This window comes from Dasypus novemcinctus, chromosome X, assembly GCF_030445035.2.
Source record: "Dasypus novemcinctus isolate mDasNov1 chromosome X, mDasNov1.1.hap2, whole genome shotgun sequence".
Taxonomy (NCBI): domain Eukaryota; kingdom Metazoa; phylum Chordata; class Mammalia; order Cingulata; family Dasypodidae; genus Dasypus; species Dasypus novemcinctus.
Window position 1 is genome coordinate 81,855,619 of NC_080704.1, and position 17,144 is coordinate 81,872,762.

The following is a 17,144-nucleotide window of genomic DNA, read 5'->3' on the forward strand; positions in this document are numbered from 1 at the left end:
ACGTAACAGGGCTGGAAAGTTATCAAGTCATGGTATTATTGTTTCTAGTAAAGAATAGTCAACTGATCTGTAACTTCTGATAGTTAAAAATTTTTGTAACTATTCTGACACTCCTTGGTCGGTAGTGTCTACTGCTGCTTATGTTAAATGTGTTGAACCTTCAAAACTCTGCCAAGTTAGAAACAGTGGTCCCTTCTCAGCTTCTTTTACTTGAGGAGCACGCCTTAGATGCTTTTGACATTCTTTATACACCTATCGTGTATTTCCACCTACCATGTCTACTGGACATATGATCCCTACCTTTTGCTAGCTAACTTCCAAAGTGGTACAGTTAATTCATTCGTGTTCTTTCATTTGTTCAATCAATATTTAGTGAGTACTTCATATGTGCCAGTCACTGCATTAAACATTCTTCCTATACAGTTTTGTTTCTCCAAAGCCTATGTTCTTAATCACTATGCTATTCTGACCTCATATACTGCCTATGAGTATGCACATACACACACACAATACATTTGAGTATATAACATTTCCTGAGATCAACTTTGCATTCTACTTTCGGTGTGTGATTTTAAAAGTGTTTTAAGCTAAAAATGAATTCTTTGGTTAGAGGTGGAAGGAGGAGTGAAGCCAGTCAACAAACCATCATGAGGTAACTGAAAGGCTGATACTCATTTCTCTTCTCTGAAAGAGTTTCCTGAGATACAGTTTGATGAGTGGTTTCACAGATAAAAGGTGGGCAGCTGTGCAGGTGTTTAGAGTGGCATAAATGATTATCAGAATGGAGGGCAAAGGGAGATCAAAGGAACCTTCCAAATCCTTTCAAATGAAATTTCCTGTGATCAGTGAAGTTTTAATGAACCAAGATAGAGTATACACAGCAGGGACTGAAACAAGAGTAGTTAATGGTAATTTACAAAAATAAGACTTCATATGTTAGATTTTGGGGACATTTCCAGGGGCCCTTTCTCCTCCAACCAATTATCTGTGGTAGCTAGAGGAGAGAATTCAAGTAAATAAATCTTTCAACTGTATACTATTAATATCCACATTTGAAGGGAAATCCATCTGTATTGTGAGCTCCATTCTCAATACTGTCTCTAATGTGAGTCTGACACTTTAGGAACTTATTAGAGATCAGTTATAATGTTGTGTCATAAAATCTTTAATTTCCTTTGGATTTCTGCTTGGCTTTCATTTGTCTTTGTCTCAACCTTGGCTTTTTTCCATCTCTGTCTCAACTTTTTGTTGAAAGCACTGAAAATGATCAACAAATATGTGCTGGCAAATGGGAATGGGAAATCTACTGGCCACCCACAGAATTCATCTGGGCCATATTAGTGTTGGATTGGTCTCCAAGACTAATTGAGCTTTGGTTTATTCCAGGCACCAAGTCAGAACTAAGGCTCACTGGAAGGCAAGTTTACCTAGTTAATAAATACTGGAATGCTATGCCATAAAATTAAGAGAAACAGTTAATAACTCAGAGCAGGCCCATGCTGGGTCAAAACCTACCATGAAAAACAGAGCAAGTGTATTGCTAAATGGTACAAAGTTCATTTTTGAGGTGATGAAAATGTTCAAAAATTGATTGTGGTGGTGGTTGTGAATATACTAAAAACCATTAAACTGTACACTTCAAAAAAGTAAATTGTATGGTATGTGAATTATATTTCAGTAGTGCTCTTTTTTTAAAAAAAAAGAATAAAAACAATCAAAGCAGGGGTTCTTAACCTTTTTTGTTCCGTAAACCCCTTTGCCAGTCAGGTGAAAACCACAGACTCCTCAGAATGTAGGAGCAGATTGTTTTATGACACTGAACTAGTGCTGGGTCTAACAACTACCATAATTTTGAAGTATGGATGAGTGTAAGCGATTTTGTGAGATATGCAACAACTGTAATGTGATGTGAAATGAATACTACTGTAATTCATTACATACATTCATAAGTGAAGAAAATGCTAGATTTCAGTTAAAGGTCAGAGAAAATAAAGATAATAAATTGATTTTTTTTTTCAGTTGAAGCTCACTGGCCCACTGAAATCTTTCTACGGACCCACGGGGGCCCATGGACTCCTGGTTAAGAACCCCTGAAGTAAAGGGATGCATGATGTTGAATCTGAACAAGTCAGTAAGAGTGTTGCCCAAAGACTATCCTCCATTCCCTTTTCAGACCAGTAACAGCTGACAGAGACAATTTATGCTTATATTTTTAGTTGTCTAATTGAACAAATTCACCATGGGATATGGCTTGTAAAGAGTCTTCATGACTGGACAGTGTTCTCCCTTGAAAAATTATTTTTTTAAATGAATTGTTCCTTAATAAATGCCAGTAAGTAAACCTACAGCATGCAATCTACTTTCAAGTCTCTGTTTTCTAGATAGGCAATAGATCTTAATCACTTTCTGGTTTTTTGGGCTAAAACAGACTGGAAGGCAGAACTAAATATAAGGATGAGAAGTGATCATGGACCTGTGAGTAGAAAAATAAACAGTAGGTGTCCCTTGGAGACTGCTGTGAGACTTAGTACCTGAGATCAAGAAAAAATGGTTTTGTGGAAAGAGCACTGAACTTGGAATCAGATTGTATTCAAATTCCAGCTCTGCCTCTTACTAGCTTTAAGACATCTATAAAATGGGGAGAAAATAATAACCCATGACTCGAAGGACTATTTTTAGGATCAAATAAGATCATGGATGTGGAAGGGATTTAAAAAACATAAAATGAAGAAGGGTGTTGCTGCTGTCCAGAACATCTTCACGCATAATGACTTCAAGGGCATAGCAGAATAAAGAGTGACTGTTCCCATCAGGGAAACTATAGGAAGTGGACTCCTACAGCTGTCAGTGCCTCACTTATCCTCTTGGGATGCTCAAAATTTCTGTGAAGCTCAGTGACATATAGTATAAATAAATAATTCCATTTTTTCCCTCCAAATATAGGCCCATAAAGAGGCACTGATTCTTTTATTCCTTTTTAGTCTTTTCAACTGACTTCCAAAAAAGTTTAATATAATTTTAAGCATTTTTAATTTTATGCATTGTTTTCCTCATATTCTGGTTACATTATCTTGACTTTTTTTTTTTACATCAGTTTTGGTACTATACCCAAACACTCTTATGATCAGCTCTCCATGCAACCAATAATAGCATAATTTAGAGCTTGCTGGCTGGAGTTGAAGGAGTAGTCCATAATCATAGAACAAGGGGAACTATAGGATCTAAACTCATTGGCTTGGCCTCATAAGCATGATGCTCTAATCAACTTCTAATTTTACATTAAATATTAAGGTTCCAGGAGTCATAATACAGAATGACATTAACTGATAGATGTGGAAAAGGATCTTCCAGGTCACCTATGAGAAAGAAGAAGCAGAGTCCCAGAGTGGACACATAATCTCTTTGAATGGCAATTGGAAGCTAAAGTTACATGATTTTCACTCCGGGATTTCTGCTCTTATTTTCTTTGGCTTATCTTTGCATTTGTAAGAACAGGACAATCTCCAGTCTCTCCACTATGTATTATAAATGATCTCTGAATCAGGAAAATGATCCAAGGAGCATGGTGTTAACAGTCCAATAATTTAGAAATATCAGCCATTGAAGTGTGGACCTAGAAATTTAACTTCTCACTGTATTTTTCTCCTCCTTTTCATTATATTTTTATGGGAGGCTGTGACTACAATATTTTTATTTTATTTTTTATTAGATAAGTTTTGGGTTTAGGAAAAACAATTGTTCATAAAATACAGGACCCCTACATACCGCACTATTATTAACATTTTGCATTGGTACGGTGTATATGTTACAATTGATGAAAACACATATTTATACTTTTACTAGTAACTACATAGTCCATGGCTTGCAATAGGGTTCACTGTGCTGAGCAGTGCCATGGATTTTTTTTAAAATTTTTATTCTCTTACAGTACATATACTCTAATATTTTCCCTTTTAATTGCATGTGGATATATATTTCAGTGCTGTTAATTAGGCTCACAACTTGGGGCTACCATCACCACCCTCTATTACCAAAACACTTCCATGTTTTACACATAGGAAATGTGAACATTATAAGCCTTAATTCCCTATTCCCACCCCATCCCCTGGTAAACTCTATTCAAGATTCTGACTTTTTGAGCTTGCTTTATTATTTCTTATCAGTGAGATCATACAATATTTCTTCTTTTGTATCTGGCTTATTTCACTCAACAAGATATTGTCAAGGTTCATCCATGCTCCCATATGTATGATAACTTCATTCCTTTTTACTACTGAATAATATTCCATTGCATGTACATACTACCTTTTATTTATCCATTCATCAGTTGATGTCACTTGGGTTGCTTTCATCTTTTGGCAATTGTGAATAATGCCACTATTGACATCAGTGTGCAAATATCTACTCAAGTCCCTGCCTTCAATACTTTTGGATATGTACCTAGAAATGCCACATCATATGTTACTTTTATTCTTAACTTTCTGAGGAACCACCAAACTATCTTCCACAGTGGCTGCACCATTTTACATTCCCACCAGCAATGAATGAGTATTCCTATTACTCAGCATCTTCTTCAACACTTGTAATTTATTTTTTTTCAATAGAAGCTATTCTAGTGGGTGTGAAGTGCTGTCTCATGGTGGTTTTTATTTGTATTTCCCTGATGGCTAATGATGTTGAGCATCTTTTCCTGTGCTTTTTGGCCATTTGTATATATTCTTTAGATAGCTGTCTATTCAGGTCTTTTGCCCATTTTTAATTGGGTCATTTTATTGCTGTGAAGTTGAAGGGTTTCTTTATATATTTGGGATATTAAACCTTTATTGGATATGTGGTTTCCAAATATTTCCTCCCATTGTGTATTTTGCATGATCAAATCCTTTCAGGAGGAATTGTTTTTAATTTTGATGAGGTCGCATTTGTCTATTTTTTCTTTTATTGCCTGTGTTTAGGGTATAAAATCTAAGAAAACATTGTCTAACACAATATCATGAAGATACTTCCCTATGTCTTCTGCTAGGGGTTGGATAGTTCTGGCTTTTATATTTAGATCTTGATCCATTTTTATTTAATTTTTGTATAAGGTGTGATATAGGAGTCCTCCATTTGCTGCATGGAGATCCAGTTATCCCAGGCCCACTTGTTGAAGAGACTATTCTTTTCCAACGGAGACGTCTTTGCCCCCTTGTCAAAAATCAGATGGTGGAGGGCAGGGCAAGATGGTGGTTGAGTGAGTGCACCTGATAATCTCTCCTACAAAGAAGTGGCTAGGCAGTGTTAGAAATTCTTAAGGACCAGGCTGTTTCGGGATTTTGAAGGGCAGGAGATGTCTGGACATCGATTTCGTGGGAAGGTAACAGAGAAAATTCGTGTAAAAGATAAAATTGAGGCTCTATTACATGGAGTTAGGGGCTGAGCATGGGACGCTCCCCCCTGGGGCAGGCAGAACCGTGGCACCAGCACTGCAGTGGCGATTCCTGGAGGCTCTGCGGTACTAAGGAATTCATAAGCCCTGAGTGGGCTATTAAGGGGCTAACAGGGCAGGAGTCCTTTGCAAACCAATTTGGTGAGACAGATGGGAGTTTTTTTGCCAGGCGGGGAATTTTTGATTTCTGACACGAATAATAGCGCTTCCGGCTAGAGCCCCACCCCCAAGGCCAGCTGCTGATCTGGAGTGGCCTTAAATCGCTCGCAGTAAAGAGACATCACCAGGAGGCTATTTCGGGGGATTGCAGGGTGGGAGGTGTCTGGGTGCCGATTAGGGGAATCTTCTGCGAAGCGTGGGATTTTCGGTTTCAGACACTGATACAGCGCTTCCGGCTAGAGCCCCGCACCCTAGGCCTGGCTGCGGATCTTCAGCGTCCTTAAATTGGCTGCAATATAGAGGCGCCCCTGACTGGCTGTTTTGGGAGCTTGCAGGGTGGGAGGTGTCCTGAACTCGAATTGGTGATACAGCCACAGAAGAGACCCTAGAGAGAGGGGGAATTGTGGGTTTCAGACACATAGGTCAGAGTTTGTGGATGTGACCTTGCCCATAGGGCTGGCACCCAGCTGCGGGGATCCCTGAAGGCTGTGTTGCACTGCAGTGCTCCCAGGCTCCCTGGTAACCAGATTTGAGGTTGCCAGGTCTGTGTCCCCTAAACCCTGGTGGCCCACACCCCAGAAACTCACACCTCTTGAGTCTGCAATATCACAGACTTTCCATTTATGAATCTACCATGCCCTGAGTCCCATTTGAGGTCCTTGATTGTCCTAACCTTCAACGTTTGCGTGTTTTTATTAATTTTAATTTTTAATTTTATATTTTTTATTGTCCTGGTTGCTAATATTGCATTAATTCCTAGTCTTTTCTCCCATTGGATCCCCCAAGGTCTCTTTTTGTCATTTATTTAGGGTTTTTTTTTTGTTGCTGTTGGTGGTGTTCTATATCTTCTTTTCTTTTCCTAACATGTTCCCCCCCCTTTTCTTTACCCACCCCCCTTTTTCTTTCTTCTCTCTTTTTTTTTTTTTCTCTTTTCTCTTGTCCCTCATTTTCTTCTTATTTTATTTTATCTTAATTATACAATAGGTGCTGCAGGGAACACCTCACATTTGCTGGGTTTCCTCATCCTCCGTTACCTCATTTCTGTGTGAATTGATTTTGGCTACCTACACTATCCCCTTTCACCCACATCTTGATATTCTACATCATCTACTGTCTCTCCTATATTCCACCTCCCTTTCTTTGATCCCCAAATTGTCTAACTCTTAATTTTTAATACCTTTGTTTTGTTTTCTGACTTTTATCCTATCTTGAAACTATTGCCTTTCTTTTCTATTTCCCTCTCGCACAAAAACAATAGCTTTCTACTTTATACCATATTCCTCCCATATTCAGTCGACTACTTCATTATAGGTACTCTACTTACGCCTATAACTCTACACAACTTACATGAATCTAATATCCATCCTTCCAGATATCATATTGTTGCTCTATTAACATTTATTACCAATACTACTTCACACATTTTCCTTTCTTACACAATTGCCTTTCCCTGGCCCTAATACTTTCCTTCAAAGTGAACTCAGCCAGCAAAAAGAAATTAGAATAAGAAAAACAAAGTGACAAAGAGAAGATATAGCACTTATGCAAAAACAACACCTAATTAATACCCAAGACTAGACAAAGAAACTAAGGAACTGATTAAACTCGTCAAGATAAAATGATGACCAGACAGCAACAAAAATCTACAAACCAAACCAGAAATCAGGAAAACATGGCTGAATCCAATGAACAAACTAAAAACCAGGAAGGGGATCAGAACTCCACACAAGTAATTAAAGATCTCAGAACAAATATCACAGAAAAATTTAATCAAGTAAAGGAAGAGGTTAACAATATGAAGACAACACTTGGAGGGGAAATTACAGACATATGCAAAAGGATAACAGATATGATGAGAATGAACACCACAGTTCAAGAAATCAAAAATACACTCGCAGCAAATAGCGGCATATTAGAAGAGGCAGAGCAGAGAATTAGCGATGTGGAAAATACTACATCGGAAATCAAACAGATAGTAGAATTGATCGATAAAAAGATAAAAAAAAAAATCCAGCTACAACATACGGACCTGAATGACAATGCAAAACGCACAAACATATGTATTATAGACATCCCAGAAGGAGAAGAGAAGGGAAAGGAATCATAAGGAGTGTTGCAGGAAATAATGGCTGAAAACTTCCCAAACCTACTGAAAGAGACAGATGTACATATCCAAGAAGCACAATGCACCCCAAACATCATAAACCCCAACAGGCACACCCCAAGACATATACTTGTCAAATTATCCAACGCTCAAGACAAAGAGAAAATTCTAAAAGCAGCAACAGAAAACAAAACCATCACATACAAGGGAAGCTCCATAAGATTAAGTGCTGATTTCTCATCTGAAACCATGGAGGCAAGAAGGCAGTGGTATGATATGGTCAAGGTACTAAAAGAAAAAAATTTCCAAACAAGGATACTCTATCCAGCTAAACTAGCATTCAGAAATGATGAAGAGTTCAAAATATTCATGGATAAGCAGAAATAGAAAGAGGATGCCAACAAGAAACCTCCCCTTCAAGAAACCCTTCAAGAAATTCTAAAGGGAGTTCTGCAGGAAGAAAGGAAAAAACAAGTCAGGCAGAGCTGGAGGAGAGTGTAACAGTAACAAAAAAGACAAAAAGAGAAGAAGAAACAAACAAACAAAATATGACAAACACAAATCAAATCAAAATATGGCTAACATAAATAATTCCTTGAAAGTAATAACACTGAATATCAATGGATTAAACTCACCTATCAGAAGATTCAGACTGGGACATTGGATAAGGAAATATGACCCATCTATATGCTGTCTACAAGAGACACATCTTAGACCCAGAGATTCATGGAGGCTCAAAGTGAATGATTGGAAAACAATCTTAGATGCAAACAATAACCAAAAAAAGGGAGGAGTAGCTATATTAATATCAGACAAAATAGACTTTAAATGCAAAACAGTTGTGAGAGACAAAGAAGAATACTACATATTAGTGAAAGGGACAATCTCTCAAGAAGAACAAACAATCATAAATATTTATGCTCCTAACAAGGGCGCCTCTAAATATGTGAGGCAAACGCTGGTAAAACTAAGTGAAAGAATACATGCATCTACAATTATAGTGGAGGATTTTAATATACCACTGTCAACTCTGCACAGAATATCTCAAAAGAAAATCACTAAAGAAAAAAAATATGTGAACAGTATATTAGAGGAGCTGGATCTAATAGACATATACAGATCATTACACCCAAACCCAGCAGGATATACATTTTTCTCAAGTGCACATGGATCATTCTCCAAGATAGACCATATGCTAGGCCACAAAGAAAGGCTTAATGAATTCAGAAAGATGGAAATCCTACAAAATAATATCTCTGACCACAGTGCAGTGAAGCTGGAAATCTGCAAGGGCCAGAGGGCTAGATTTCACACCAAGATTTGGAAATTAAACAACACACTCTTAGAAAAACAGTGGGTGAAAGAGGAAATCTCAAAAGAAATCAATGACTACATTGTAACTAATGATAATGATAACACAACATACCAAAATTTATGGGATGCAGCAAAAGCAGTACTGAGAGGGAAATTTATAGCCATAAATTGATACATCAAAAAAGAAGAAAAAGCAAAAATTGAAGAACTAACTGCACATTTGGAGGAATTAGAAAAAAAACAACAAAGTAATCCCACAGGAAGAAGAAGGAAGGAAATAACAAAGATAAGAGCAGAACTAAATGAAATAGAAAATAAGAAAGCACTTGAAAAGATAAACAAGAACAACAGCTGGTTTTTTGAGAAGATCAATAAAATTGACAAACCTTTAGCGAGACTAACAAAGAAAAAAAGAAGATACAAATACACAAAATAAGAAATGAGAAAGGAGATATCACCACTGACCCCACAGAAATAAAGATTATCATAAGAGGATACTTTGAAAAACTATATTCCAACATCAACGACAATTCAGAGGAAATGGACAAATTCCTAGAAACACATAAGCAGCCTATATTGACGAAAGAAGAAATTGAAGATCTCAACAAACCAATCACAATTACAGAGATAGAATCATTCATTAAAAACCTCCCAACTAAAAAGTGACCATGGTGGATGCTGGGTGCAGGGAATGGGAGGAAGAGAAGAGATGTGGAGGCATTCTCGGGACTTGGAGTTGTCCTGGGTGGTTCCCCAGGGACAATTGCCAGATGTTGTATGTCCTCCCATGGCCCACTGGATGGAACATGGGAAAGTGTGGGCTATGGATTGGAAAATGGGACATGGGGTGCAGTGATGCCCGGAGATGTACTCACTAGATGCAATGGATGTGACATGATGATGGGGGAGAGTGTTATTGTGGGGGGAGTGGTGGGGTGGGGGTGGTGGGGGCGAATGGGTACCTCATTTTTTTTAATGTATTATCTTTTTATAAAATGAATCAATTGAGTAGAATTTGAAAACAAAAAACAAGAAAAAAAAACCTCCCAACTAAGAAGAGCCAAGGGCCAGACGGGTTCACAGGTGAATTCTACAAAACATTCCTGAAAAAACTAACACCAATCCTGCTGAAAGTCTTCCAAAAAATTGAAACAAAAGGAACATTGCCTAACTCATTCTATGATGCCAACATTACCCTAGTACCAAAGCCTAACAAAGACACCAAAAGAAAGGAAAATTACAGACCAATTTCTCTCATGAACCTAGACGCAAAAATACTTAACAAAATACTTGCTAATTGTATTCAACAACACATTTAATGAATTATACAACACAATCAAGTGGGATTCATTCCAGGTATGCAAGGATGGTTCAACATAAGAAAATCAATCAATGTAATATACCATATAAACAGATTGAAGGGAAAAAAAATCACATGATTATATCTATAGATGCAGAAAAAGCATTTGACAAAATACACCATGCTTTCTTGATAAAAGCACTCCAAAAGATCAGAATACAAGGAAATTTTTTGAACATGATAGAGTATATATGAAAAACTCACAGCCAGCATAGTTTACAATGGAGAAATCCTAAAATCTTTCCCTCTAAATTCAGGAAAAAGACAAGGATGCCCACTCTCTCCCCTTCTATTTAATATTGTCTTAGAAGTACTTGCTCGAGCACTGAGGCAAGAACCAGATAAAAAAGGCATTCAGATTGGAAAGGAAGAAGTCAAAATTTCATTATGTGCAGATGACATGATCCTATACATAGAAAACCCTGAGAGGTCTACAACAAAGCTTCTAGAACTCATAAAGGACTTTAGTAAAGTCGCAGGTTATAAGATTAATGCGCAAAAATCAGGAGCATTCCTATACACCAATAATGAGCAAGATCAGGAGGAAATCAAGAAACAAATACCATTCACAATAGTAAATTAAAAAATCAAGTATTTAGGAATAAATTTAACTAAAGATGTAAAAAACTTATACACTGAGAACTATACAAGACTGTTCAAGGAAATCAAAGAAGACCTAAATAAATGGAAGAATATTCCTTGTTCATGGATAGGAAGACTAAATATTATTAAGATGTCTATCCTACCAAAACTGATCTACACATTCAATGCAATCCCAATAAAAATCAACACAGCCTTCTTTAAGGAACTAGAAAAACTAACTATGAACTTTATTTGGAAAGGAAAGAGGCCCCGAATAGCCAAAGACATATTGAAAGAGAAAAACGAAATTGGAGGAATCACACTACCTGCCTTGAAAACATACTACAAAGCGACAGTAGTGAAAACATCATGGTATTGGCATAAGGAGAGACACGCAGACCAATGGAATCAAATTGAAAGTTCTGATATAGAACCTCATATATATAGCCATAAAATATTCGATAAAGCCACCAAACCCTCTCAACTGGGAGAGAATGGCCTATTCAACAAATGGTGCCTGGAGAACTAGATATCCATATGTAGAAGAATGAAGGAGGATTACCATCTCACACCTTATGCAAAGATCAACTCAAGATGGATCAAAGACCTAACTATAAGAGCCAAGACCATAAAGACCTTGGAAAGCAGTGTAGGGAAACATCTAAATGACCTTGTAATAGGAAATGGCTTCATGAATATCACACCAAAAGCACGAACAGCAAAAGAACAAATAGAATAATGGGACTTCCTCAAAATTAAAGCCTTCTGCACCTCAAAGGAGTTTGTCAAGAAAGTAAAAAGGGAACCTACACAATGGGAGAAAATATTTGCCAACCATATATCCAATAAGAGACTTATAACTTGCATATATAAAGAACTCCTATATCTTGAAAATAAAAAGCTAAACAACCCATTTTAAAGAATGGGAAAAAGATTTAAACAGCCACTTCTCCAAAGGACAAATACAAATGGCTAAAAAGCACATGAAAAAATGTTTCAAATCTTTCCTATCAGGGAAATGCAAATCAAAACTACAATGAGATACCATCTTACTCCCATAAGATTGGCAGCTATGAAAAAAACAGAAGAATACAAATGCTGGAGAGGGTATGAAGAAATGGGAACACTCATCCACTGCTGGTGGGAATGCAGAAGGATCCAACCATTCTGGAGGACACTTTGGCAGTTTCCCAAAAAAATAACCATAGATTTGCCATATGACCCAGCAATTCCACTGCTGGGTATATACCCAGCCGAACTGAACATAGGGACACAAACCAATTTATGCACACCAATGTTCATAGCAGCATTGTCCACCATCGCCAAAAGTTGGAATCGACCCAAATGCCCATCAACAGATGAGTGGATCAATAAAATGTGTATATACATTACAATGGAATACTACTCAACTTTAAGAACAAATACACTACAAACACACGTGATAACATGGTTGAATCTTGAGAACCTTATGTTGAGTGAAGCAACCGAGGCATTGAAGGTCAAATACTACATGACCTCAATGATATGAAATAAGCAAGCTGCTTCAGAGAGCTAGAGACTGGAAGATTGGGCTTATAGGAGATCGGGGATAGAGGAAGGATGTAAGCTGACATCTACATGGGTGAAATCTATGATAAGCTGGAGGTAAGTATGTGTACAAGGAAGAGATAAAATGGAGGCATAGGGTTACCTTTGGGTGGGGCTTTGCGGGTTTGAGGGGGGCTAGGGATGGGGGGATGGGTAATATTGCCCAAGAAATAGGGGGGAGGGTGGGGCAACACACGAACATAGGAGATTGTCAGGTGTTGGTTGAGAGTATAATGCTTGAGAAATCCTTTTCAAAATATAATTAGGAAAGTTACCTGTTTAAGATATTCAAAGGGGATAATCTGATGCAAGACAGACTCCTAGGGAATATCTGAATGCTCATTTTGCCAGAGTGGGTTATACCATTGGGTAGAGACCCATAGAATGAGAGTGAAGGTAGACCCACAACCTGGGGAGGACTAATGCCATCAAATAGAGGGAACTGTATCTCTCAAGAGAAAAGGTGGCTCCCAGGGCATTAGGGCAGTTGAGCAAGTCAAGCCCTCAACACTGTTGCAAGTATCTCTGAACATGGCTCCTCAAGAAATGAAGATTGACTGTCACTGTGGTCCCCAAGGGGACGGAGAAATTGTTATTGCATAGATGGAACCACAGTAAATGTGAGGGCAAAAGAAGTGTTTCACAAGAGTACACAAGGATGGATATAAAACATGTAATATTACACCAAAAACATATAGGGGCCAACAGACTAATAATGTAAACCATAATGTAAAACATAGGATAACTAAAAAATTTAGAAAACTGTATAGCCTAAAGTATAAACCACAATGTAAACACAAATGTTACCTTGTTTGAAAGCTATTGTCTCAATATCTGTACATCAGTTTCAGTAAATATGGTATGAATATGTTAAAAGATTATCACTGTGGAAGGGAAAAGGTTTTATAATGGATATTTGGGAGTACTGTATATTGTATATATGAGTTACTGTGATCTAAAGCTCTTGTGAAGAGAAGCTCAATAATTAGGAAAAAAGAAAAGAAAAAGATAGAATGTAGAATTTTCCAAATCAATATGTATTCTATAACCTTTAAACTCATCGCTATATTCCATTTTACTAGTAAGGGAACGTGACATTATATTGGGCTTCACTTTTCAGGAAGTTTTGGATCATAGAGTGGTTCAACAATGGCAGCGGAGGAATACTGGTATGGGATGTTATTGACAGGGGACATATTGTTGGCAGGGAATTATACAGGGCATGTGTCCAGGGTGCATGTAAATGTTTGGATATACTCATAGTGAAAACAATTAAAAACAACAGCTGGGAGGGTACTGGGTTCCTGGCCTGGGGGGGGGGCTCTGTCATGGTTCCTAGGGGAGCAGCGGCAGTCCCCCTGGTGCAACGGTGAGGATCAGGAAGGAATGAGGGTCCAACAGTGACCCCCTGATACTAATGACTATGCTTGTGAGCCTATACACCTGAAATAAGAACAAGGCCTAGAGCAGCACTGTGCCTAGGGGTTCCCTCCTGACAGCCTCCGTGTTACTCAAATGTGGCCAGTCTCGAAGCCAAACTCAGCATGTAAATGCACTGCCTTTCCCCCAGCATGGTACATGACACTCGGAGATGAGCCTCCCTGGCACCGAGGGATCACTACCAAGTACCAGCTAATGATGTAACTAGAAAATGACCTTGAATTAAAGGTTCAACACGGATCAGCAGAATATCCCTGTCTACATATAATAACAGGAGTTAAAAATGCTGTTTGACCTAAAGTAAGGGAGAAATGGAAAGGACAAGTGAGTTCATATGGCTATGAGTCTCTAATAAAGAGTCTGGAGGTTGTCAGAAGGATTGCCCTTATGCACACCTGAGCAGAGTCTCAGAGACAGATAAAGTAGATACAAACCCAGGTATTGGTTCTTTTGAGGGCTAAAGAGACCCACAGGTTCTATGGTCATGGCAGATGGAGTTCACTGCCATGTCAGTTGGCCTTTCTATGGAGCTGGTGTTTCTGCGTGATGGAGCTGGACTCAGATGTGATCTCTTTTCACAAGCCTTTCATGCTGCTTTACTGGAATTGTACTTCGTGCTGGGGTTTAAGATATATCTAGGGGATTTGAATCTCTGGACTGACAATATGATAGCCAGGCCCTGAGCCTCAACAGATGTCAGCTCCTACACTCTGGTTTATTGGACTTACCTCACTCAGCTAACATGGAGTTGAAGAATGTCAACCACCACACCATGGAGCCTAGAGTCCCTACAACTAAAAGTGGGAGGATTGCATCCAGTATCCATGTGAAATCTAAGCCCCCTCTTGACATAGATGTGGAATGGACACAACCAAGCCAAGGTCCACAGGAAGGAGGAATACAGTAAGGATTAGAGTGGACTTAATATTCTATTCATGAGCTATTGTGGTTAATAATTGAGAAAATGTGGCATTGGTGTGGAAAAAGTGGCCATGGTGGCTGCTGGGTGCGGGGAATGGGAGGAAGAGATGAGATGTGGAGGCATTTTCGGGACTTGGAGATGTCCTGAGTGGTGCTGCAGGCACAATTGCCGGACATTGTATGTCCTCCCATAGCCACTGGATGGAACGTGGGAGAGTGTGGGCTATGGTGTGGACCACAGGCCATGGGTTGCAGCGATGCCCAGAGATGTACTCACCAGATGCAATGGATGTGTCATGATGATGGGGGAGAGTGTTACTGTGCGTGGAGTGGTGGGGTGGGGGCAGTGGGGGTGAATGGGGACCTTATTTTTTTAAATGTAATATTTTTTAATGAATAAATAAAATTTTAAAAAAACAAAAGACAACAGATCTCACAGTGATGAAAGACATAATGTCAAAAAGGTTTTGAATATTTCTTCATTATTTTTATTTTCCAAAAATTTTTAATTTTTTCAATATCTTGTATTTATTTTCTTATTTTTAAAACTATCATTATATTTCATTTTCTTATAAATTGTATTTGTTATTATGTTGACTTCTTTTAAGAGGTTTTGCATCACAGAAGGGTTACAGTTATGACGGGGGAGGATCATTGGTGTGGCATGTCAGGCATGGGGGATACATGGGAGGAGACTCACCTGGGACATAAGTATAAGGCATATAAATGTGTTCAAATGTTTATGGGCTTGGTTATAGTGGGTAGAGATTAACACTAAAGCAGGAAAAATATTGAATTCCCATCCTGGGAAACTCTGCCATATTCTGTAATGGAAGAGCAAGAATTCCCTGAGTAAAGGGGCAGTGGCTAGTGAAGGAGGATGGTTCATTGATGGACCCATGATATTGATGACTGTACTTATAAAGCTTTACTTTTGAAACTAAAATTTGACCTAGCACTATAGGATGCCTAAGAGTTACCCCCTGAGAGCCTCCTTGTTGCTCAAATGTGGCCTCTCTCTAAGCAAAACTCAACGTATAAATGCATTACCTTCCCTCTGGCATGGGACATGACTCCTGGGAAATGAGCCTCCCTGGCACTGAGGGATTACTATCAAGCACCAACTAGCAATGCAACTGGAAAAAGATCTTGGCCAATAGGGGAAAATGTAAAGACAAATGATCTTATATGGCTAAGAGACTTCATAGTGAGTCAGGAGTTCACCCCAGGGGTTATTCTTACGAATGTCTCAGCAGGATCTCATTGACTACCAAAGTAAATTCTACGTCAAATATTGGGGCTCGTGAGGGCTCTGGAGATATACAGACACTGTAGGCAGGGCAGACAGTTCAAGAGTTTGGTGCCCTGCCAGTGGGCCCTACTTTGAAATTTTTGCTCTCCAGTGTGACAGAGTTGGACTCAGTTGTGGTTTGCCTACACATGGCTCTTCTGCCCCTTTTATTTGAACTTATATTTAGTACTACAGTTGATATTTTTACATCCAAGAGACTTAAATCTTTGGGCTATTCATATTCCAGCTGGTCCCAGAATCTCAAGAGAGTTGCAACAGCTACTCTCCAGTTCATTGGACTCACCCAAGACAACTAACAAGGAGATGATGATGGGCAATGACCTTCCCAAGGAACAAAGAGAGTCTGCAACTGCAAGCAAGATAGTCCCATCCATCTGCCCTATGGGATCTAAGAGCCCTCTCAATTAGAAGTGTGGTGGTCATCACCATCTCAGAATCCTCAGGATTAGAGAATGAACAATGGACTAGAGTAGACTTACTGTTATTCTAGCAATGGAAGAATTTATATAATTGATGTGGATGCAGTGGCCACTGGAGGTTTTGAGGGATAGGAGAGGGAAAAACAGGTGTAATATGGGGGCATTTTAAGGTCTTGTCCTGAATGACATTGCAGTGGCAGATACAGGCTATTATATACCTTGTCATAACTTACAAAGTTGTGCAGGAGAAAGTTTAAACTATGATGTAAACTATAATCCAAGCTTAGTGGCCATGCTCCAAAATATGTTCATCAATTTTAACAAATGTACCACACTAATGAATGATGTTGTTAATGTGAGAGGGGCAGGGAGCAGGGCATATGGGAATCCCCTATATTTTTTATGTAAAATTTATGTAATCTAAGTGTGTTTTTAAAAAAAATAAAAATTATTTAAAAAACAATGAAGTTGAAGGACTTTCACTTCTGGACCTTAGAGAATATTGACTAGTTACAGTGATA

At 38.5% G+C, this 17,144-nt stretch overlaps 1 protein-coding gene across 5 annotated transcripts in view; it reads left to right on the forward strand.

The window, feature by feature from the left end:
• The window catches only part of CHIC1 (cysteine rich hydrophobic domain 1), a 113,596-nt gene extending 96,985 nt beyond the window's left edge, over positions 1 to 16,611 (forward strand). For 2 of the 5 annotated variants that reach the window (XM_071213007.1, XM_071213009.1), the window contains one exon: positions 16,431 to 16,611. In XM_071213007.1, the coding sequence (XP_071069108.1) occupies positions 16,431 to 16,511 (81 nt within the window). In that variant the 3' untranslated portion in view covers positions 16,512 to 16,611. Of the gene's footprint in view, positions 1 to 2,019; positions 7,157 to 16,430 lie in introns of those variants that run through there. The other 3 variants (XM_058291623.2, XM_004470803.4, XM_012529961.4) reach the window with 3 other exon arrangements.
• The last annotated feature ends 533 nt before the right edge of the window (positions 16,612 to 17,144 follow it).